At 41.2% G+C, this 26303-nt stretch overlaps 1 protein-coding gene across 3 annotated transcripts in view; it reads left to right on the top strand.

Annotated features, from left to right (window-relative positions):
* LOC127416245 (protein ENTREP2-like) overlaps positions 1-26303 on the top strand; it is a 250567-nt gene that overhangs the window by 208492 nt on the left and 15772 nt on the right. For all 3 annotated transcript variants that reach the window (XM_051655491.1, XM_051655500.1, XM_051655507.1), the window contains exon 5: positions 23828-23935. In XM_051655491.1, the coding sequence (XP_051511451.1) occupies positions 23828-23935 (108 nt within the window). The remainder of the gene's footprint in view (positions 1-23827; positions 23936-26303) is intronic.

The following is a 26303-nucleotide window of genomic DNA, read 5'->3' on the forward strand; positions in this document are numbered from 1 at the left end:
TTTTAATAGAAGAAATAATGTGTGCTTTTATAAAAATTATAACTTTCACATTTCTGTTTTTAAACCCCCTAAAAATTGACCCAATTCACTTCCATTTTAAGTGCCTTAACATAACCTAAATTTTTGCTTTTTTTTTTTAAGAAAAGGAGGGATGAGTCAAAATTATTAATGTGGTAATCAACATTATGCCACAATTGTTGTCGATTGAGCTTAACTTGTATTGAACATGGAATATTCCTTTAAAGAGGGAGGCGGGAACCGGCTGAACAATCAAAATAAACTTTTAATGCCACAAAGGAACTTAAACATAACATAAACTGCTTTCCAACATAAACAAAACAAAGATGCACACACACACAACACGTGCATCTCTCTCTCTCTCTCTCTCGAACCGGTGTAACAGCCGCTCCTTATCGCTCTCCTGCTGATTAGTCAACTCAGCAGCAGGCGTGTGTCATCACAGCCTGACCAAGCCCTCCTCCTCATCACACTCCTCCAGATTCAGGCCAGGGAGACCTCCGGCCTGATTTACTCCCCCTTTCATTCCTGGAGGGGAGGTTTTGCCCTTTAGGCGTCCTTCCTCCGGTCAGCCTTCCCCGCCTCCTGGGAAACAGAGAGAGACGAGGGAGCGGGGAGAGAGAAAGAGCAAACGGGAGAGACAGAATGAGAGAGAATGAAAAAGTGGCTCACCGGTCCCTGGACACACTGTCACCTGGTCCTCAGCCAGCTGGGCAGTGGTCCTCTGCGACGACAGGCGATGGCATTGATCATCACCTCCTGGTGGACGGCAGCGGGTCTTCCAGTCCAGGCTTCCGGCAGCGAGCTCCTCCGCCCCCTGGCGGATGGCAGCATCTTCTCCGTCTCCTGGCGAATGGCAGCAGGCTCCTCTGCCTGCTGGTGAACCACTCCAGTACCACCATACCATACCTCCTTGGCGTCGCGACCCTCCAACAGCAGCGAGGGCTCTCCAACAGCGCATTCTTCCTCCTTCCCAGGTTTCCGCACCAATGTAACAGAGTTCTCAGGATGGGCAAGGAGGAGGCGGGAACTGGGTGAACAATCAACATAAACTTTTAATGCCACAAAGGAACTTAAACATAACATAAACTGTTTTCCAATATAAACAAAACAAAGACGCACACACACAACACGTGCATTTCTCTCTCTCTCGAACTGGAAGAATCAGGGACGCTAACATATGATTGTATGTTCAGTCCCATTTAGGAATGACCTAGAACTAAATGAACTCATGAGACCTCAATCTTGCTCTGCTACCATTATGCCTTTGGACAAACACTTAACCCATAGATAAGCACTCCAAGGGTACCATCTCTTTAGGAATGCCACTGTAAGTAACCTTGAATGAAAGGTGCCTGCTAAATTATAAGAAACTTTTAGTGTGACGAATATTGTAGCGCACATTCTTTAACTTGTGTCACATTATGATCTTACTACTCAAGTAAACTATTTTTTTGTGGGATTGTTATAGAATATAAAGATATTTTGGTAACAATTTACAATAAGGTTCCATTTGTTAACATTTGTTAATAATAATAAACAGTACTTTTACAGTATTTATTAATCTTGGTTTATGTTTTTAAACATATAGTAATAAAAAAAAATTAAATTAAAAGTTGTATATGTAAACATTAGTTAATGCACTATAAACTAACATGAACTAACAATATTTTTTTGTAACTAACATTAACAAAGATGAATAAATGCTGTAAAAACATTTTGTTCATTGTTAGTTCATGATCATAATCAGAATGAGCTATATTGCCAAGTATGTTTACACACACAAGGCATTTGTCATGGGAACAGAAGCTTCCAGTGCAAATAGAATACAAAAAAAATTACATATACAACATATACATACAGACATTTGAAAAATACATATAAACATATATACGTAAACAGTGAAATAAGAATAAAAAATAAGATACAACAGATAAATATATAGAGGAAACTACATTAGGGCAATAATGTTGTTCAAATATGTTATATACAGATATACAATTATGTGCAAGGTGATTTAATGTATTGTGCAGAAGAGGTAGGATATGTCAAATAAATTTAAATGGAATATAAATATGAATGAATAGTTGAATATGAACATGATTGTATTGCCACAATGGAGAGTATTGGGGGCAGTTTTAACTGTTCATAAAGTGAATGGCCTGAGGGAAGAAACTGTTCTTGTGCCTGACTGTTCAGGTGCTCAGAGCTCTGTAGCGCTGGCCAAAGGGCAACAGTTCAAAAAGGTAGTTTGCTGCCCTTTTCCTCACTCTGGAGGTCTACAGTTCTTGGAACTGTACAAGGTGGGATGGTGAGAACCAGTAATCTGCTCAGCAGTCCGGACTATCCTTTTGAAGTCTTCTGATGTCTGACTTGGTAGCTTAACCAAACCAGACAGTTATTGAAGAGCAGAAGACTGACTCAATGACTGCTGAGTAGAACTGGATCAGCAGTGCCTGTGGCAGCTTGAACTTCCTCAGCTGGTGAAGGAAGTACAACCTCTGCTTGGCTTTTTTCACAGTGGAGTCAATGTGGGTCTCCCACTTCAGGTCCTGTAAGATGGTAGTGCCCAGGAACCTGAATGACTCCACTGCTGCCATAGTACTGTTTAGAATGGTGAGTGGGCTCAATGCTGTGGTGTTCCTTCTAAAGTCCAGTATCATCTCCACTGTTTTGATCGTGTTCAGCTCCAGGTTGTTTTGACTGCACCAGTGAGCCAGCTATTCAACCTCCCTTTTGTATGTGGACTTGTCATCATTTTGGATGAGGCCAATGTCTGTAGTGTTGTCTGCAAACTTCAGGAGCTTGACAGAGGGGTCCTTGGCGGTGCAGTCATTTGTGTACAGGGAGAAGAGTAGTGGGGAGAGCACACATCCCTGGGGTCACCAGTGCTAATTGTACATGTGCTGGAAGTGAATTTCCCCAGTCTCACTAACTGCTGCCTATCTGTCATAAAGCTGGAGATCCACTGACAGATAGAGGTGGAACCGAAAGCTGGGTTAATTTATCCATAGGAGAGCAGGGATGATGGTGTTGAAAGTCGAACTGAAGTCCAAAAATAGGATCCTTGCATAAGTCCCTGGTCTGTCTAGATGTTGCAATATGTAATGCAGTCCCATATTGACTGCATCATCCACAGACCTGTTAGCTTGATAGGCAAACTGCAGGGGATCCAGAAAGAGTCCTTCAGGTGGGCCAACACCAGTCACTCAAATGAATTTGTGACCACAGACTTCAGGGCGACAGGTCTGTAATAATTAAGTCCTGCAATCTTGGGTTTCTTTGGGACAGGGATGATGGTGAAGCGTTTAAACAGCTGGGAACTTCACAGTGCTCCAGTGATGTGTTGAAGATCTGTGTGAAGATGGGGCCAGCTGGTTAGCACAGGCTTTTAGACAAGTGGGTGAAACACCATCTGGGCCCTGTGCTTTCCTTGTCTTTTCTTTCTGGAAGACCTGGCACATATATCTTCTTCACAGATCTTAAGAGCAGGTTGAGTAGCAGGAGGGGCGAGGAGGGGGGTTGTAGGAGGTGTTGGTGTTTGTGTGAAGTGAAGGTAAGAGTGGGTGTAGGGTGTGAGACTGGGTTTTTCAAATCTACAGTAAAACACATACAGGTCGTCAGCCAGTTGTTGATTCCCTACAGTGTTGGGGGATGGTGTCTTGTAGTTGGTAATATCTTTCAGGCCACTCCACATTGATACAGTGTTGTTAGATGAAAACTTGTTTTCCAGCTTTTCAGAGTAGCTTCTTTTAGCCGCTCTAATCTCTTTTGTCAGTGTGTTTTTGGCCTGATTATACAAGATTTTATACCCACTTCTGTAAGCATCCTCTTTGGCCTGATGAAGCTGCCTGAGTTTTGCTGTAAACGGTTTGTCGTTGTGAGTCCTAGTAGGAATGCACATGTCCTAACAGAAACTGATATGTCACAGTATCTGTGAGCTCGTACAGGTCGCTGTCTGCAGCTTCAAAAACACTCCAATCAGTGCAGTCAAAACAGGCTTGTAGTTCCAGCTCTGCTTCATTGGTCCATCTCTTTACAGTCTTAACTACAGGTTTAGCTGATTTTATTTTCTGCCTGTAGGTTGGAAGATGAACCAGACAGTGATCAGAGAGTCCCAAAGCTGCTTTAGGGACAGAGCGATATGCATTCTATAATGTAGTGTAACAGTGATCCAGTATATTTCTGTCTCTGGTTGGACATGCTATGTGCTGTTTGTATTTGGGCAGTTCACGTGTGAGGTTTGCTTTGTTAAAATTCCCAAGAATAATAATGAGTGCGTCTGGGTGTTGTTGCTGCATGTCTGTGATCTGATTAGCCAGCTGATTCTGCACTGCACTCACACACGCGTGTGGAGGAATGTAAACACTTACCAGAATAAACCAGGAAAACTCCCGTGGCGAGTAGAATGGCTCACAGTTGAGGAAGAGCACTTCTAAATTAGGGAAGCACATCTTCTTCAATACTGTTACTTCTGTACACTAACTTGCATTGATGTAAAAGCATGTTCCTCCACCTCTCGTTTTCCCCAATAAATCCACGTTGCAATCTGCTCTGAACAGCTGAAAGCCCAGCAGATTTTACACGCTGTCCGGAATGGTTTCACTCAGCCAGGTTTCCGTGAAGCACAGTGTGGTGATGGGGGCATGGTCGTGTCTGTTTGCGGGAGAGAGGGAGTGGTGTGGCTCATCAAGCTGGTTGACTTGATCTCTGTCAGCTGTTTCTTGTTACAGTGATAGTGGGGAGAGGCCTCAAAAGCAGCCAAAACATGCCAGAGATCAGGGAGAGAAGGACACGAGTGTGCCGCGACTGGCGTGTCTTATTTGAGTATTCTAATGTTTTTAGTGTTGTGAAGCTGAGATTTCAAGTAGTTTATGCCTAAGTATTGTGAAGCTGAAGATTTCAAGAAGTTTATGCTGACTGAGAGTTTTGTTACACAGAACTGTTTGAAATAAGAAACGCACTGTGAAGAACGCACACAGAGAGTGTGGAAGGCAGAAAAATAAAAGCCTACCTGAAGCGTGTCACTGCTCCCCGTCTCCTCCTTTTCCATACCCAAACCTGAAGGAGTGTTACACAGAGTTAGCAAAGTTTTTATTTGTATGGGTTAAGAGTAGTTTGTCTGTTTTGTTAGGAAGAGAGCGGAGATTTGCTAAATGTATGCTTGACAGCTTGGTTCAGAAGCCGCTTTGATGCAGTTTGACCAGCGCTCTGCCTCGCTTCCCTCGCTTGCGTCTTTTAGTGCACTTGTATAGCACCACAGCTCCTCAGACTAAAATGTCCAACAAATGTCCGAATAATCAAATACCGGTAAAAGATTATCTGGTGTTTGCTGCCGAATATTTAACAGTTAGTCTCTGGTGAAACTGATCGAAAAAACATTACTAAACACAGGACAAACAAACAAAAACAGCAAAAGAACTGGAGAGCTCCACACCGAGGCGGCCATCTGCGCCACCATCATAGATCATAAAAAAAAATTTAAAAAAAGAACGTTATTGTAAAGTGTTACTGAGATTTTTTTAATCAATCATGATTTGTACTCTTTTTTTACCATTTGGCTTGAATAATGTTTCTGATCACTGAAAATATGGGGGAATGCATTGCATTTTAAGGGACACACATTTACAGAGCTCCTGCAGGGATTTCTCCATTTTCAAACATTTAGTTTGAATTTTATTGAGTACTTGAACCATTTAGCAGAGCAAAAATTCCACGGTATTCTTAAGAACGTCTGCCTTATTGGACACGTCTCTTCGCATCGCTCTGTGGGCCTCTCTCTAAAATGCAGATGAGGCTCAGTCATCATTAGTTATGCATCTTCAATTAGTGCTTGCCTGGTTCCTTTTCCAGTGTCTAAGAAATTCACCCACGCTATCCATGATCTCAGCGTATTTGGCAGCTTTTGAAAACGGTGATGTAAGGCTTCCACAAATTGGTTCATACAAGGCATTCAATGCTCATCGCTCTTTATGAAATCATGAGTGAAGAAAATAAAATCAAGTAAACATTTGCTTGTAAATTGCAGCTTATAAACACATGTAAACCAACTACATGCAACAATGTAAAAAAGCAAAAAAATGTATAGGCATTTTATAAACCCGAGCTTTTTGTAATAAATGACTTTATTTGTGTTCTCTATGGAGTTTAATCAGTTGGGCAGTTGTGAAATGATTTCTAGTTGAAGGCCAAACATGATAGAGTTCTTTTTGTTTGACCTTACTGGTTTATTGTTTCATCATTTCAAAACATAAACACACAAAGTAAGTCTTTGTTCCCTAGATTAATTTGTGCCATCATGACTATGGTCCTGTTCAATTTAATTGTGTGCTATTAAGTTTACTAATTGAATATACAAAATGTAAATTACAATAAAACCTTACCTTGCTGTGAACAGGGTTGGGGAGTAACGGAATACATGTAATGGGATTATGTATTTAAAATACAAAATATAAGTAACTGTATTCCACTACAGTTACAATTTAAATCATTGGTAATTAGAATACAGTTACATTCAAAAAGTATTTTTCATATGAGCAGACAGAGAAGTAAGATTGAAGTAAGCTTGGAGCAGAAGAAATAGAAATAAACCTTGTGTAAATTGTCAGCTTGACGCTAAGCTAAAATGCTATTTCTAGCCATTTTACATGCACATGTTACCAGGCACGATCATTTATTTTATTTTTTTATCAAGAAAATTCACTGTTGAATCATAATTTCTTTTTTCTAGGGCAAAAATCATATTCTTGATAATAATTTTTTATTGTTTTCCTGTAAAAATATAAAAATTCTTAAAACAAATACATTTTATTGATCTTGTTTTATAAACAACACTGCATAAGATATTTAGGTTTTTCAGAGAATGTATTTTTAACATGTGTATTTTGTCTTACTGTACTGGCAGAGTTTTTATAGTCAAAACAAGTGAAAAAATCTACCAGTGCTGAAGAAGTAATCCAAAGTATTTAGAATACGTTACTGACCATGAGTAATCTAATGGAATACGTTACAAATTACATTTTACAGCATGTATTCTGTAATCTGTAGTGGAATACATTACAAAAGTAACCCTCCCAACCCTGGCTGTGAATTAAATTTGCTGGTAATGTGCAATTCCCTGTCTGAATTGAAGGTAAACAGAGACTATATTGATAAATTCCCTCATTCAGCCTCTTACACAGTACTGAAAAATACAAAGATGGAGGCAAAACCCTTTATATTTGAGTACTGATGGTTTAGTATATGATATAGGCAGCACTTCAACTTAGCTGACATTGCTGCATCAGTGAGACATATACCCATATATTTTAATGACATTATTGATGTCAGTGCTTTCCATGTCTTTTTGTGGCCAGTCAGGTCAATTGAAACGGCTATATAGACCCTCTCTAAAATTGATGTTATGACTCAATGACGTTTCGCACTATGAGGCTCCTTCTGTGTAAGGATCATGGGCCATTTTAACCCAGTGGTGTGCTTCATAATGACAGACTCATTTTCCTTAAGGGCTCATTAGGAGGCATGATACCCTGAGGTGTTTGTCACAATAATGACAGCGAATGACATGTCAATGCTATCTGATGTGATGAAGTAGACTGTGAGCAGTTTGAGGCATTTCTTTGACTTTGTGAGTTTTTGAGGTTTTCACTCCTGCAAACATTTTGCAGAAGAACATGAACATAATTATTAAAAAGAATTAAGCTGTAATATTGAAAACAACAACAAAAGCTTATTTAGTCTTGTATCCATTTTTATTGTACCATCAGTAAGAGGGCTAAATCGCTATATGACCCAGTGCAATTATCAAACCCTCTTTAATTCCACATTTGCGTAATTTCTAGTGCTTTCAGTCGATTCAGTTTTTGATTGTGATTAATCACATCATTTTTTTTAGTTAATCGTGATTAATTGCAGATTTTGAAAGTGCTGAAATTTAACACTATATACAGTGCATTCAGAAAGTATTCAGACTGAATTCAGACTTTCATTTTTTTCAATTTTTTTTATGTTGCAGCCTTACGCTAAAATGCTTTAAATAATTTTTTATTTTTTCACATCAATCTACACTCCATACACCATAATTACAAAGCAAAAACACGATTTTTGATAACTTTGCAAATTTATTAAAAAGAAAAAACTGAAATATCACATAAACATAAGTATTAAGACCCTTTGCTATGACACTTGAAATTTAGCTCAGGTGCATCTCATTTCTCTAGATCATCTTTGAGATGTATCTACACTTTGATTGGAGTCCACCTGTGGCAAATACAATTGATTGGACATGATTTGGAAAGGCACACACATGTCTACATAAGGTCTCACAGCTGAAAATGCATATCAGAGCAAAAACCATGCCATGAGGTTAAAGGAACTGCCTACAGAGCTCAGAGGCAGGATTGTGTCAAGACACAGATCTGGGGAAGGATACAAAAACATTTAGACTGCATTGAAGGTTCCCAAGAGCACAGTGGCCTCCATAATTCTTAAATGGAAGAAGTTTGGAACAACCAGGATTCTTCCTAGAGCTGGCCACCCCTGCCAGACTGAGCAATCAGGGGAGAAGGGCCTTGGTAAGAGAGGTGACCAAGAACCCGATGGTCACTCTGGTTGAGCTCCAGAGATCATGTGTGGAGATGGGAGAAACTTGCAGAAGGACAGCAATCACTGTAGCACTCCACCGATCTGGGCTTTATGGAAGAGTGACCAGACGGAAGCCTCTCCTCAGTGCAAGACACATGAAAGCCCACTTGGAATTTGCAAAAAAGCACCTAAAGGACTCTCAGACTGTGAGAAACAAGGTTCTCTGGTCTGATGAAACAGAGATTGAACTGTTTGGCCTCAATTCCAAGTGCCATGTCTGGAGGAAACCACCTACGCTATACCATCCTAATGGTGAAGCATGGTGGTGTTTTTTTGTTTTTTTTTAATTAACATTTTTATTGATTCATATGCACATGACAGTGAAAAACTCAACACATATATAAAGAATCAACATTTTACACTTAAATCCCACTAATACAATCCCACCCTGACCACTAACGAACACCCCTGTGGTCCCACATAACACACACAAACACAATCCAAAAAAAAAAAAAAAAAAAAAAATATATATATATATATATATATATATATATATATATATATATATATATATATAAAGAAATAAATAAAATAATAATAAGCATACATGATTAAACTAAACTACACTCTCCACATCCCCTCCCCGAGAGTCCCCCCAAAAAACTAAATATTTGCCCCATTTTTTAACAAATAAGTCCCTAAACCCCAGCCTTCTACTTATCGCTTCCTCAAATGCAGCTACCCTCCCCATTTTCACACACCACTCCGAAAAAGAGGGTGCTCCACTTGACTTCCAACCCCTTAAAATTACTTGCCTGCCAATCATGAGACTGGTCAGAACCCAATTTTGAATGTGATTATCCCCTAAATTCATGACCGCCCCATCACCCAAAATACAGAGTCTGGGACAAAGCAAAACCTGAATGTTCAAAACATCACACAAATAACTCCGAACCCTCAACCAAAACTCCTGGATCTTTACACACCCCCAAAAGACATGGGTAGTGTCTCCAACTTCTGATTGGCATCGCCAGCAGGTGGGTGTGTCTTTAAGACCAAGCCTATATAATATAGAGGGGGTCCAATAAAATCTATGTAAAATCTTAAATTGCATAAGGCGAACCCTTGCATCTCTAGATACAGACTTGACATTTTTCAGAATCTTAGTCCACACTCCATCCTCCAATACCAAATTCAAATCTTTTTCCCATACTCTCTTGAGAGAAGTCAAGGCTCCATCCCCAAGACTCTGAATTAGCAGGGAGTAATACACTGATGCTTCATGACCTTTTCCAAAAGCAGCAATCACCTCTCCTAAAGCACCTGCCGCTTTAGAGGGGTGTGTGCTACTCCCAGAAACAGTACAGAGCATGTGGCGCAGCTGTAAATACTTATAGAACTGAGATCTGGGAATCCCAAAATGATGAACCAAATTCTCAAAAGATTTCAACACTCCACTCTCATACAGGTCGCAGTGTAGTAACCCCCCTCACAATCCACTCTGACCAGCAGAAAGGGGACTTGTTGATACATAATTTGGGGTTCAGCCATATGCTTGAGGCAACATTTAAATACATTTCCGAATTAAATACTCTGGTCACTCTTGTCCAAATCACGTGCAAATATGAAATAATGGGATGTGATTTAACTTCTCCGGTTACTTTGATAGAAAGGCTTTGCAGTGGCAAAATAGGGGCAAGGACTTCCTGTTCAATAGAAAACCAGGGAGGGGCTCTTTCAGGTGGAAGCGACCAATAAGCCAAATGCCTGAGGCCAAATGCATAATAATAAAACAAAATCTTGGGTAGGCCTAGCCCACCTTTGTCTATCGGCCTATGTAACTTATTAAAATGCAATCTGGGACGTTTACCATTCCAAATGAAGGACTTCGCTATGCTATCAAATTGCTTGAAATAAGAGAGGGGGACATCTACAGGGAGAGATTGTAGCAGATAGTTTAATTTTGGAATAAATTCATTTTAATAACATTAACCTTCCCAATCATAGATAAATGTAATGAAGCCCACCTGCCCACATCACTCGAAAACCTTTTTTATTAAAGGTTCAAAATTAACTAACTAAATCAGACAAATTTGCTGGGAATAAAATCCCCAAATACTTAATGCCCTGTTTGGGCCACTGGAAGGCACACGGCTGGAAAGCCATTACTGGACAGTAGGCTGTCAGAGCCAAAGCTTCGGATGTAGACCAATTGACTTTGTATCCTGAGAACTTGGAAAAGGAATTAATAATTCTGTGGAGGCAAGGCATAGATCTAATGGGTTCAGAGGCAAATAATAAAATATCATCTGTGTAAAGCAAAAGCTTATGCGCCACACCTCCCGCAGCCACCCCTGGAAAATCATCCTCCTTTCTTATCGCGGCTGCTAATGGTTCCAGGGCAAGACAGAACATTAAAAAGGAAAGAGGGCAACCCTGCCGAGTGCCCCTATCCAGAGTAAAATAATCTGAAATTAATCCATTTGTTTGTACCGCTGCTACAGGGTGTCTATAAAGTAACTTAATCCAACCAATAAATGTACTCCCAAACCCATACATTCCCAAAATCTTAAAAAGATTAACCCATTCTACCATATCAAATGCCATTTCAGTGTCAAGTGAGATGGCAGCAACCGGAGACTGATCATTCGCTACTGACCACATGATATTGATGAGATACCTGATGTTATCAGAAGAGCTACGGCCCCGAATAAATTCCACCTGATCTATATGTATAAGAGATGTCATAACCTTACTTAATCAGTTAGCCAGAATTTTTGACAATATTTTTACATCTAGTTGGATCAGGGAGATTGGATGGCAACTTTTACACTCACTTGGATCTTTGTCCTTTTTAAGAAAAAGACTGATCCGGGCTTGTGTCATGGTTGTAGGAAGCTTTCCATTCTTTAATGATTCAGTATAAACTTCTAACAAAAGTGGAGCCAGTTCTGTAGCATACGATCTAAAAAAATGCTGCGGCAAAACTATCTGGCAGTAGGTAGGGACTTAATTACCTCGTCAAGCTCCTCCAAGTTTATCTCAGAATCAAGAGAGTTTTTTTGCTCAATCGTCAGTTTAGGAAGATCTAATGGTGCCACAAAGTGTCTAATATCTTCATCAGTAGATGAAGACGTGGAACTACAGAGATCAAGCTAGAATTCTTTAAAAGCATTTTTAATATCAATGGCCGAGGTAAAAATTTCACCACCAGCAGATTTCACTGAGGGAATGATAGAAAGAGACTCTCTCTGCTTTATATATCTAGCCAAAAGCTTCCCTGCTTTGTCACCTGACTCAAAGTATGACTGTCTTGCCCTGAATAACCAAAACGCCACTTTCCGCGACAAAATATTATTATACCTATATTTCAATCGGGTCAATTCTCTGAGGCCATGAGCTGACATACGGCACTTCAGCTCTGTCTCTGCACTTTTAATATTCTCTTCCAACTCCATGAGTTCTCATGCTTTGGATTTTTTGATGAATGAGGCATACTGTATGATCCGACCCCTAAGAACCGCCTTAAGTGCCTCCCCAGCCACGCCCACAGAGGATACTGAGGACCAGATGGTCTCCATATAAACATTGATTTCAGTCTTTAGCATTTGTTGGAAATCAGGATTTTGCAAAAGGGACACATGAAGGCGCCAGCTATATGATTTGTTTTTCTCTGTATATGGCAACACCTCTAAACTCACCAGGGCATGATCTGAGACTAAGATATTTCCAATTGAGCAATCAACAACAGATGAAATGAAGGATTTGGATATAAAAAAAAAATCTATTCTAGAATAAATCTTATGGACTGATGAAAAAAAAATTATAATCCCTACCAGATGGGTTCAAAAGTCCCAAATATCGGTAAGACCAAGATTTTTACACATCCTGTGAAGCGTCAATGTTGCTCTAGCTCACTTTTGCTTCACTGTGATCAAGGACTGAGTCCATCAAAAGATTAAAGTCTCCTCCCAATATTATATCATGAGGGGTGCCAGCAGTTTGCAGCATCCCTTCAAGATCTATAAAAAAGCCCTGATCATCAGCGTTAGGTGTGTAAATATTAGCCAAAATCAACCTTTGCTCTTGAATTTCAGCTAAAACAATAATGACTCTTCCTAATTTATCTTTAATCTGTATGAGACATTTGAATTGTAGATGTTTATTAATCAATATAATGACTCCCTTGCTCTTACTTGAGCCAGCACTAAAGAAAACATGTCCACCCCATATCTTCCCAAATTTTTCAGCTTCCTGCGGGGAGAGATGTGTTTGTTGAAGAAACACTATATCATATTTCTTACGTTTAAGAAAAGTAATTATTTTCCTTCTGTTTATGGGGTGCCCCAACCCATTTACATTCCATGTGGAGAGCGATAGTACACTCATATTAACATTTGACATTTTGATATAGTAGAAAAAATAAATTGAGTGTCAAAAACAAAATTATACAGACCACATTCCCCATTAGTGAAACAATCAAACCCCGAACTTCCCCCCAAACAAAACAAACAGAAAAAAGAAAAACGTGTGCATTAACCCCACGCACGAAAGCGCCAACCGGCGACAATCCCTCTAAACTCAAAAGGTCCATGAACGGCCACGAGCCCCCACGACAACTTTGCCATCGGATTGCTAAATTTTGCCTCACAAATTTGTGAGGCAAAATTACATAACATAAAATACTTTGTAAAATAAACCCCAGCTAATAGGAAGAATGAACACAAAGAACATGTAGATTCATTCACAGAACTGTCCCAAAGGTGTGATCTTCCACAAAACAAATTCCAGCTGATATAAAATTGTTCAGATTCCTCGGACAGACAAACGAATGTTCAGTGAGCTGGCTGTTATGAGTTCAACGGATGACGTGATCATTCCAATGTCCCGTAAAAATACTCAACAAAACAAACTACAGCCAGCAGGAGGAATAAGCATGAAGAACGAACAGATTAATCCACAGCTGTTCCAAAGGAGTGTTATTCAATAGAACAAGTTCCAGCCACTAGGCGGAACCAATACAAAAAGAAACAAAACTGGCATCCCGGTTCCCCAGATGGTCGAGTCAATTCACTCGGAGGCCGCATAAAAGTATAGACCATGACTTACATAATCCATCAACTTTAAAAAAGACATCCTTTGTGTGAGCATGTAGATATTTTGCGGTCATCCGTAGTGTCCACTCTCAAACTGGCCAGGAACTTCAATGCAAAAGTAATCTTTCGTCAATGCAAAAATTTCTTTAAGGAAAAGTGTTATTCACAAAACAAGCTCCAGCCGCTCGGTGGAGTCAACGCAAAAAGAAAAAAGAAACCAAAATGACGCCCAGCTTCCTCAAAAGCCAGAATAAGTACAGCGAGTTGACCCACTCACATGAGAAACACCCAATGGTTTACTCACCCATCAATTCAATAAAAGACTTTGCCTGATTGGGACATGTAAATACTTTGCAAATCGATCGGGCCTATCTCCCTCAGCAAATCTGTGAGCTGGGACTCTGTGAGCTTGCTCGATTTCCAGCTTGTGGTCTGTTATGTCGAGCAGACTCAGGAAAAGCTCGTCTAGGAATTTCACCATATCTCTGTCCTTCTCATGCTCAGGAATTCTAACAATTCAGTCATTATTTCAGCGGCTTCTATTCTCAAGATCTTCAAGCTTTTCAAGGAGATGTTCCAAATCAACTTTGGTCGTGGGCGGATTTGCGGTTAATTCCCTCTCCGAAGATTCCAGAATATCGATTCATCTCTCAACATCAGTCACTCTTGTAACTATCTCAGAGAATTTTATTTCCATCGCCGTAATCGATCGACATATTACAGCGAGATCCTCCAAGTCAGCAAGAACCTTCATCAACATCACCGACATGTTGGACAACTGACGCTGGATCTCCTCTCCTGCTGCGCCATCCAAATTGAGTCCCCGGTCTGTAGGCCTGTCGGGGCTTTCATCCTGAACACGTAAGTGTCTTTTAATGTCTCCAGAGCCCGAGGATTTTGACTTTTTTGCCATGTTTTGCCTCAAAGAGCAAATGTGTGCAGAGCTCTTCGCTCACATGTCTGCCTCTTGCATGGTGTCACGTGACCCCCCGCATGGTGGTGTTAGCATCATGCTTTGTGGGTGTTTTTCAGCGGCAGGGAATAGGGGACTGGTCAGGATTTAAGGAAAGCTGAACACAGAAAAACCAAAGATATCCTTAATGAAACCCTTCCAACAGGACAATTATCCAACACAGTCAAGACAACACAAGAGTGACTTAGGGACAACTCTGTGAATGTCCTTGAGTGGCCCAGCCAGAGCCCAGACTTGAATCCAATCGAACATCTCTAGAGAAACCTGAAAATGGCTGTCCACCGATGGTCCCCATCCAAACTGACAGAGCATTAGAGGATCGGCAAAGAATGGCAGAAAATCCCCAAATCTAGGTGTGCAAAGCTTGTCGCATCATATTCAAAAAACTTGAGGCTGTAATCGCTGCCAAAGGTGCTTCAACTAAGTACTGAGTTAAGGGTCTGAATACTTATGTCAATGTCAATGTGATATTTCAGGTTTTTCTTTTTGATAAATTTATAAAGTTATCAAAATATCTGTTTTTTGCTTTGTTATTATTGGGTATGGAGTGTAGATTGGTTTGAAAAAATAATAATTTAAAGCATTTTAGCATAAGGCTGCAACGTAACAAAATGTGAAAAAGATGAAGGGGCCTGAATACTTTCTGAATGCATTTATTTCCATCTTAGGAAAGAAAACAAAACAATATGTAACAAAATAATGCTTTATTAACATTTCCCCAACAAAGCCTTCCATAGTATAAAGATAGAAATGCACTAACATAGCACCAATTCAAGTAACATTAAACATTGGAGTGGAGACAGCGCGTGTGGAGGCTTCACGCTATTCTCTGCGGTAACGCGTTCAACAAGCCATGTGATAAGATGTGCGGATTGACGGTCTCAGACGTGGAGGCAACTGAGATTGATGTGGCTGTCTTGTAGGGCACTTCTCACGCACCTTACAGTCTAGCTGATCCCACAAAAGCTCAATGGGGTTAAGATCCATAACACTCTTTTCCAATTATCTGTTGTTCAATGTTTGTGTTTCTTTGCCCACTCTAACTTCTTCTTTTTGCTTTTCTGTGTCAAAAGTGGCTTTTTCTTTGCATTTCTTCCCATAAGGCCTGCACCCCTGAGTCTTCTCTTTACTGTTGTACATGAAACTGGTGTTGAGCAGGTAGAATTGAATGAAGCTGTCAGCTGAGGACATGTGAGGTGTTTATTTCTCAAACTAGAGACTCTGATGTACTTATCCTCTTGTTTAGTTGTACATCTGGCCTTCCACATCTCTTTCTGTGCTTGTTAGAGCCAGTTGTCCTTTGTCTTTGAAGACTGTAGTGTACACCTTTGCATGAAATCTTCTGTTTGTTTGGCAATTTCAAGCATTGTATAGACTTCATTCCTCAAAACATTGATTGACTGACAAGTTTCTAGAGAAAGCTGTTTCTTTTTTGCCATTTTTGACCTAATATTGACCTTAAGACATGCCAGTCTATTGCCAGGGTTTTGGAGGGTTACTTTTGAAATGTATTCCACTGCAGATTACAGAATATATGTTGTAAAATGTCATTTGTAACGTATTCCGTTAGATTATTCAAGGTCAGTAACGTATTCTAAATACTTTGGATTACTTTTTCAGTATGATCGTACTGGTAACATGTGCATGTAAAATGGCTAGAAATAGCATTTTAGCTTAGCGTAAAGCTGACAATTTACACAAGGTTTATTTCTATTTCTTGTGCTCCAAACTTACTTCAAACTTACTTCTCTGTCTGCTCGTATGAATGTAACACATCATACGAAAGTGTTTCACCGCTGTTCAAATGCACTTTGGATCGCATCATTTATATGTATACATTTTTCCATCTGAAAGGACTAAACATTAAATGAAACAAATGACAATAAAATGCAAAGTAATCTCTTCAGTAATCAAAATACTTTTTGAATGTAACTGTATTCTAAATACTAATGATTTAAATTGTAACTGTAGTGGAATACAGTTACTTATATTTTGCATTTTAAATACGTAATCCCATTACATGTATTTCGTTACTCACCAACTCTGTCTATTGCATACTGTGGCAACTCAAAAACAAACACAAAGACAATGTTAAGCTTCATTTAACAAACCAAATAGCTTTCAACTGTGTTTGATGTAATGGCAAGTGATTTTCTAGTACCAAATTAGCAAGTTAGCATGATTACTCAAGGATAAGGTGTTGGAGTGATGACTGCTGGAAATGAGGCCTGTCTAGATTTGATCAAAAATGACTTTTTTCAAAAAAGTGTTGGTGCTGTTTTTTACATCAGTAATGTCCTGATTATACTTTGTGATCAGTGGAATGCCACTTTGGTGAATTAAAGTACCAGTTTCCTTCCGAAACAGCAAAATCTGTACATTATTCCAAACTTTTGGCCGCCAGTGTATATATAGAAATATAGTACTGTATGATGCTCCACGACTGAAATCTGAAGTCAGACGGTGACCAGCCAATAAAAAATTGAGGGGCCTTGAATGTCGAGGAAATGGATATGGCGAACAACAAGAAGTGCTCGAAGTGGAGCTGCGGAATGGAGGAAAAGTTAATTCAGTTGTGGCAGAAAAATGAGTGCCTCTACGATATCAACGACAGGAGTTAACAAAAGAGTCAACACTCTTCGGTTTGTTCTTCTTTTTGTCAAGGAAACAGGTGTTGGCACTGCTGGCTCAATATTGGAAGATGAGGTGTTTCTCAGTGGAGCTGACCCAGCACCTCTGTTTCAGATACTGCTACACTGCATGTTCAACCAGTGTTCTTTATCCTATGTAGCAGAACACACTGGGCACAAACGAGGCACGACACAGACAAGATACACTTCTACCCCCGGAGGGTTCATTTATTGGTTGGAGTGTGGCAGTGGAGAAGTGTGCAGGGTAGGTGAAGGTGCTCGGTGTGGAACCACCTTCCTCCCTTTGTGCAGTGTAATGGTGAGTGAGTGCCATTAGTGAAGAGGTGAGACTCTTTGAGTGAGTCGAATGCCAGTGAACTCACGATACATTTCCTCTCCAACTTCTCATCCAGCTGTTTCTTTCGCTGACTTTTATCCCTGTGTCTCCCTCATTGATTATAGGCATCAGGTGTGCCTGATTGCTTCTGCGAGCTAGTCTAATTATTGTTTCTAGGGGTGACGCTGGTTGTTACTTAGGTGCCTCACCACAGTCCCCCCCCCGAGCATCATCATGTTTCTATGCAAAAGCATACCGCAAGATTTACAAGGGTGCTGGGGGGGGGGGGGACTTCCTTACCAGACCAGACCTGACCAGGCTGAGAACATCCTTGAGAGCCCAGATTTCTGTTGGCTGGCCCGGCCCGATGCTGCACATTGAAGTGGAAGTCCTGGAGTGCCAAGAACCATCTCGTCACCCTGGCATTCGTATCCTTTGCCCGGGCCATCCATTGGAGAGGTGCATGATCTGTGATTAATGTAAAGGACCTCCCCAACAGGTAGTATTGCATTTCCAGGACTGCCCACTTTACTGTTAGGGCCTCTCTCTCCACAGCGGCGTATCTGGTCTCGGCCAGGTTCAGCTTCTGACTGATGTATACTACCGGGTATTCTTGCCTCTCTTGACACTGTGACAGTACTGCTCCCAGTCCTGTAGTGGACGCATCCATCTGTCAAATAAAAGGCAAAGAAAAGCCGGTGGCATATAATACCAATTCGGATGTGAGGGTTTTCTTTAGTGCCTGGAATGCCTGCTCAGCCTCCTCAGACCATATGACCCTCTCTGGTTGTCCTTTCTTTGTCAGGTCTGTAAGGGGGCAAGCCACAGAGGAGAAATCGGGGATGAAGGATCAGTAGTATTCGACCAACCCCAAAAAGGCACATACCTGAGTTTTGGTGTTGGGACGAGGAAACTCTGTTAATGCTATCAATTTGTCACCCTGGGGAATTACCAATCCTCGTCCTATGCGGAAGCCCAGGTACCGTGCCTCTGAGAGACCCAGGTGACATTTGCATGGGTTGGCCATCAGCTCAGCCCTACGTAGAGATGACAGCACATACCAATGCCATAGTAGATGGTCTTCCCATCCTTTGGAATGGATCACCATGTCATCCAGATATGCGGCAGCGTACTGTTGGTAGGGGTGCAGAATGACATCCATCATTCTTTGAAAGGTGGCTGGTACCTCATGCAGCCCAAAAGGAAGAACCCGATACTGCCAATGGCCTGATGAAGTACTGAAGGCTGTTTTCTCCTTTGCCTTGGGTGCCAATGGAACCTGCCAGTATCCTTTTATCAAGTCCAAGGTTGAAATTAAACGGGCTCTCCCTAACCTTTCAATGAGTTCGTTCACCCGAGGCATGGAATAGCTGTCGAAGTTTGAGACTTCATTTAGCTTCCTGAAGTCATTACAGAAGCGGAAGCTGCCATCCATCTTTGGGACCATAACGATGCGGCTGGACCACGGGCTCTTGGATGCTGAAATCACCCAGAGTTTTAGCATATTCTTTACCTCCTCCTCCATGGCTTGTTGGAGGGCTTCAGGAACTCGATATGGCCTCTGCCGTACCACTAGTCCTGGTGGTGTGCATATATCATGTGATATTACCTCTGTCTGCCCAGGGAACTCCGACAACACATCCTTAAATTCACTGACCAGGGCCTCCATTTCCTTTCGCTGAGTTGCCGACAGATGTTCTCCTAAATCCACCACCGGGGGTCCTCCGTAGCCAGTAGGGCTGGTTGATTTCCCGGCTCCACCCAGCGCTTGAGGAGATTGATGTGGTAGATCTGTTCCGCCCTCTGTCTCCCTGTCTGCCACAGCCAATAGGTCACAGGTCCCACCCGCTCCACTATGGTGTAAGGGCCCTGCCAAGATGTGAGAAATTTACATGAAGCATTTGGTAACAATAACAGGACCAGATCACCCGGATGAAACTCACGTGCCTATGCCGGTCTGTTGTATGTTTGTTGTTGGGCGCACTGGGCCTCTACAAAGTGCTCTTTCACAAGTAACATGACCGACTCGATTCTGTTTCTCATGTTCCTCACGTGCTCGATGGTCAGGCAGAATGGTGATGGCTGCTGTTCACAGGCTTCCCTCGCTACATCTAAAAGGCCCCTGGGTTGCTGGCCAAACAATAATTCAAACAGCGTGAAACCTGTTGAAGCTTGTGGGACTTCTCTTACCCCAAAGAGCACGTGTGGCAGAAGGAGGTCCCAGTCATGCCCATCCTCAGCTATCACCTGCCAAAGCATCCGTTTCAGAGTCTGATTAAAGCGTTCTATCAGACCATCTGTCTGTGGGTGACATAGTGAGGTGTGTAGTTGTTTTACTTTGAGGAGTTTGCATAGATCTTTCATCAGTCTGGAGATGAAGGGTGTTCCCTGGTCAGTCAGTATCTCCTTAGGGATTCCGACCTGGCTGAGGAGTAAGACACGTTCTCAGGCGATGTTTGCCGATGTTGCTTTGCGTAGGGGAACTGCCTCCGGGTATCTGGTAACGTAGTCCACAATCACCAGAATGTGTTAATGTCCCCGGGCAGACTTTGGCTGTGGCCCTACGAGATCCATGCCTATCCGCTCAAAGGGTACCTCTATTACTGGAAGCAGAATCAGGGGGCTGTGGGGTGGATTCTGCAGAGCTGTACGTTGGCACACCTGGCAGCTTTAGCAGAATCGTTTCACCTCTGCGTCCATCCCTGGCCAGTGAAACCTGTCGCAAAGGTGCTGCAGGGTGTTTTCAGCAACCAGGTGGCCTGCCATGGGGTGGGAATGGGCTAAGTCCATCAGTATTTCTGCCTTTGTACGTGGAACCACCAAGAGCTGCTTCTCTTTGACCCTCCTGATCGCTATACAGTATAGCAGGCCATTCTGTACAATAATGTGAGGAAAGGGGTGTGGTGGGGGATGTTGTTGTTCTCCTTCCACTATTCTGACCTGTCCCCAGCAGTTTCTCAATCTCTCATCTTCCCTCTGTTCTCTCATGAATGATCCTTCTAACATCACCTAGTGGAACAGATCAGACAACACATTACGATTTCTATTGTCCCACTCACCCTCTCTCTCTCACTTTCTGTTGCCAACAGCGTGGTCTGGGCGCGGGCCTTCCTTTGTGGTCTAGGAGGTCTTCGGGGGCGGGCTGCTTTGCCGACTGCAGGAGTGCTTCGAATCCTGGCCAGTCTCTCCCCAACTGTAGTGGAACGGAGAGATCTTTCATTATCCCCACCTGTACAGACCATGAACCAGAGCTCGATGTTATTGTAACTGTATGTGCTGGAACATACCTTGTATAGCTATGAACACACATGATGGGGATTAGCGCACACCCTGGTTTCTCCGATTTAAACAGGTGAAATTGCAGGAGGCTCACAGAGCTTCCCGTGTCCAACATGGCATTTACTCATTGGCCATTGATTTTTACCTCTCATTCTGGAGCCTCCACTGGAACTCTGAGATGTGTGATGCAGCCTGCCATCCAGGCCTGTGCCTCGGGTGGATTTGGATCTGTTGGCATCAGCTCGTCTTGTGCTGCGGCTGTTCGTGGCAACGAGAATGGCCTGGTGGTACCCTCGACGCTTCGTCAATATCCTGGGCCCCACCCAGGCTCTGATTTTTTTTTTTTTTATTATAGTCATTTGAGGTGGTAACTGGCAGCGAGTAATAGATGCATTGTGGATCCCCAGTAAGGAGAGGGGTGATAAATTGCACCCACTCCACTTGCGGCCATCCTTCGTGTGCTGCCACCACCTCAAATGTATGTAAATACGCCTCAACAACATCTTGATCAGTGAGTTTCATCAGGATATGTTGAGCCTTAATCTCACCTCCGGTGTGGGGGTTCTCGCAGTCGCCTCCGATCTCAACCAGTGAATCTCCTCTGTGGTCCAGTTTTGGCCGGCGACAAGCTGTTCTGTCAGCTTGCCAGAAAAAGTCCTCCATGCTGTGTGCAGGGTAGGTGAAGGTGCTCGGTGTGCAACTGCCTTCTTCCATTCATGCAGTGTGATGGTGAGTGGGTGCCATTAGCGGAGAGGTGAGACTCGCTCCTCGTCCGAATCTTCGAGTGAGACAAATGCCAGCAGGATGAAGTCATAGAAAGAATGTGTGAGCGAGGTCACAAACAAAAGCATTCACATTTATCAGCGAGCTCATGTTACATTTCCTCACCAACTTCTCATCCAACTGTTTCTCTCACTGGCTTTTATCTGTTGGCATCTGTTGGCATCCCTCGTTGATTAATAGGCATCAGGTGTGCCTGGTTACCTCTGCAAGTAAGTCTAATTGTCATTGCCAGGGGTGATGCTGGCTGTAACTTAAGCACCTCGCCACACCTACTATAATTAGTCTAATCAAAACATTAGCTTGGTGTAAGGCTTGTTATAAATTTTTTGAAGGTGATAATCTTGCTCTTGAAGTTCACCTGTTGTAAGGCTTCTTCCATCCAGATGTTACCCTTAGAATATCTTTGATAACCTACAAGGGCGGGATTGATAACTACAAGGCCATTTTTTATTTCCAGGAGAAAAAAAAAACAGTTCCATTTTTTTTTAATTAGGCAAAAGCAGGTATTCAAGATTGTTTTTTCAAAAACACAACATAAACCATTCGGCCCCCTCCAGAGGTCTAGCCCTTAAAAGTGTTGTTGATTGTACAGTCACTTGAAAATGGTTTGGCCTGTCCAGTCCTCTTAGGATGGGGTCCTTTCACCTAAAGGGCTTCTGCACATTTAAGAATTCAGCATTTTCCTTGAGAACATCACTGGGTCATATACATCCCATCGTATCACTATGAGAGACCAGACAGTGCTCTGATAGCAGATGTGTGAGATGGCCTGTTGTAAATACTAAATGTTTTTCACATTGTGGCGGAGACAGATCTACTCCCCAACTCAGTGTGGTACAATTCTAAACTGAGCTGCCATTGGTGTCCTTGGATTTCTCTCCCAGTGCCTTTCTTTTCTAGGTTATACACTATCTGTGATGGCTACATTCTGATTACTGAAGTTTCAAAGGAAAGTATCATCATTGCCCTCAACTGCTCTTGCTTTAGCTAATGGGTTATGGCTAGTCATTAAATCCATATGAGAATGAATTTAAAAAGCTGCACAGACTTTAAAAGCCAATAAAGAATAATGGTAAAACAAGGACTTATTCTCTATTACAAAATCTAGTGAGCTGCCTGACTGCCTACAGCCTACATTGGCAGCTGCATTCAGTGGCAGAATCCTAACAGTCATGGGAACTCATAAGTGCCCGTTCAAACAGAACTGCTTTGGAATTATTTTTCTATGTAACCATGTGCTAGACGGACATTTTTAATGGTTGCAACTCGTCTCACTGCTACATGAGCGCTGCATTTTTAAGACGGCATGTGAAGTTAAAGGAACTTCATCATTTAAAAACGCATCTCGAGACGCACATGCATTCTGTTTTATTCGTTGTGCTGCATCTTGCCTTTTTTTCCCATTCAAGATCATGTTCTGTGTGAATGTCCCTAAATGTGACTGATTTGGTATGTTCTAAATAGACAGCAACTCTGTGTACCATACAAATCGCATTCCTCAGTACTGAATGAAGCTCGTCACAATACATTATGGAATTTTCTTGTCCATTATGAATACATGCAATACTGCCTTCCAATTTGGTCCAAACAAGGTACAGTCTCTTATGATGCAGCATAATTAGGCTGCCGATATTTTGAGGCAATCTTCATGTTGGGAGTGTGCTATAATGCCTTAAATGCTGCCTCTGTAGACAGCTCACTAGGTTTTGAAACAGAGTGTTTCATTGTGCCATCTTTTGATTCAACTTTTGTGTTTAGCTTATGCAAAGTAATGATGCCAAGCAATAGATCCACTTTGGACACTAAATTCCTTATTTATCTATTACTGTATGTCACAACCACTCTCTCTCTCTCTCTCTCTTCCACACATTTGTTTTTTCTTCCTTGGGAGTCTGACTGTTTGTTTTCCCCCAGCTCTCTGTTTCTGACAAATAGAACAATAAATGTTCATGCCGGGCTGTGGTTTTTACAACAAAACATCTGCCAATCGTTTTATTTTTTCTCTCTCTCTCACACCCATTCTCCTTCTTTCTCTCTCTCTCTCTCTCTCTCTCTCTCTCCCTTTGATTCTCACCTTCTTCCCCTCACCCTTCTTATCCCCATCTCTCCATTTCTCTCTGTCTCCCAGGAGCTGCTTTTCAGTGTTTGTGCACTAAATGTTATCTCCACCATTGTGTGTGCTCTGGCCACAGCCGTGTGCTGTATGCAAATGGTTTCTACTGATGTACTACAGATGGTAAGTATGATCCATACCACAATGTATGTGTGTGTCTTTCTGGTTGTGTTGATGATGTGCACATCACATTTTCCCATTACATCATGGAAAAAAGATCAGACAATCAAGACAACTGACCCTACAAAAGTATAGTAGAAATCCAGAGAAATAAGCATTTAGTCTTGGCATATATCTGTAAGCATTGGTTACAAAGGCAATTTAATTTAATCTAATTTAATTTAATTATTGAGTGTACCTTATATTTTTTCAAAGATTAAGTTCAAAGTAGGAATGGCCATTATCAAGTAATTTTGTACTCTGACCCGCAAAAAATCTAAACAAGTAATCAATTACATGAATATTAAAATGTACGTTAAAAATAACAGGTATGACACATACGTGAAATGTATATTTTATGTATACTTATAAACTCTGAGTCTACATAAAGCCTATCACATTTTTATTGTTACACATATTCTTATTCAGAAAAAAAAACTTTGTGAAAGTTCGATGTTTAGAAAATGCACTCTGTCAGTGTTTAGAGGTTTCACGCTCATACACACATACTTGTCTAATAAGCTTCAGAGTTTCTCATACCACTTCGCATTTACTTTTCACTATAAAAGCGGATCCTCATTTGTTGGTATGCATGACTTCCAATAACCAATAGAGTAGAATTCAATAAGATTCAAAATATTTCAATTGCCACACTTGTCTTTGCCTGAAAGCAAATGTCCACATCTCTCAGGCAACACCTCAACGTCATATATCCACAGCACCCCCCAGTGGACTCAATTGTAACTGTGAGATTTGGTGAAAGACTCAGATAATTTAAGTACAATATAATTTAGTGTTGCCTACGGCTGGCAGGCAAATGCGCGAAGGAAAATCAATTTCCGATATTTGTTTAGCGTTTTTAATATTCAACTAGTTGGTGCAGAATGAGTACTCGATTAGTCGATTACTCGTTTAAGTCCCTAGTTCAAAGCACTGTGGATTTGTTGATATAAATTTGTGAATGACGACCCATCCTTCACAATGAATCTTTATGCTTTTCCAAAAGTGTAGTAATATTTATTGCAGTGCCCTGATGCTTTGCAGTATAAGGGAGTAATCAGTCCAGAAATGAATGCTTATCTTTAGACCTTTCCTATCCACTGACCCCTATCAGCATGGATGCAGCATCATGCAAAAATCAGAAGTTTTTGGTTACTAATGGCATTTTAGAAATACCATATTCAAATGCATATTTGTTACCCATTTTTTATTCTTCAACAAAAAGTTTCAGATAATAGGGGAGTGTTTGACTGATCATGTGATCTCAACAGCTCAGCAGTAGCTTTTTCTGAGCTACTGATGAGTTTTCAACTCATATAAGTAAGTGTACATACTTTTAAACATATTATTTAAGGACAGTTCATTTCTATAAACATAAAACCTTATTACAAAATTACTTAGTGCACCTTTAAAATTAGGCAAAGAAGATGAAACGTTACAATGTTCAAAGAGAGAACAGTCATCCCTGCATGATTATGCAATACATCCATAAAACAGTTTCTTTGTCAGACCTAGTTACCTTATCATGTTGTATAAGTGCATGGTCTTAATGCATACTGCTCTAGCAACCCATATTTTGGAGTAGCAGTGTGCCTGGCCTGGTGTAAATCTAACAATGAATATCTCTGTCCCCCATTTTAATGAATTTGTCTTTTCAGGCTGCCCATTTTATGTGTGAAAATTTTTTACTTGTGAGACATAAAGTTGTAATATTGTTAAGAGTGGGCTTTGTGCATTTTATGGACGATGCAGTAAATTGCACAACCTGCTGGATGGCTGCAGTAAAGGCATGGCCAGAGGGAGATGAATTCAGATGAGTTATATTAGCATGGCTGCGGCTCTTTGAATCGCCGGAGCGGTAGAGGGATTAGTTTCAATTCAGGGCACAGAGTGGCAATGCAAGAAATCACTCTGTTACAAGCTGCACAGTCCATGAACAAAGACAAGGAAGGCCCTAGGGCTGGGACGAGGTTGAAGCGCTGGATAAAGATTTTTCCTTTACACCTGTATGTTTATAAGGGATTTCATTGTAATTCATGTATATATAAATATAAATTAAAGTTACAGCTCTGTGTAAATTTGTTGACTGCTATTTTTAATTGTGCCATTAGACAAAACAGTCTATGTTTGACTTTATGAGCAGGATTCATGCAATATATATAGTTAAATTTACACACACCAAATGTAGGCCTTTATTTTGCAGTCATTGTACTGCTGCCTCTACTTATTTATCATTTACACTCACTTCTTCTCTTGATAATGCCTAAAATCAGGATTGATCTGTTCAGTGTCCGCTGGTTGATGAAACCCTTATTATAACATGACATCAACT

The sequence above is a fragment of the Myxocyprinus asiaticus genome, chromosome 2, assembly GCF_019703515.2.
Source record: "Myxocyprinus asiaticus isolate MX2 ecotype Aquarium Trade chromosome 2, UBuf_Myxa_2, whole genome shotgun sequence".
Lineage (NCBI taxonomy): Eukaryota > Metazoa > Chordata > Actinopteri > Cypriniformes > Catostomidae > Myxocyprinus > Myxocyprinus asiaticus.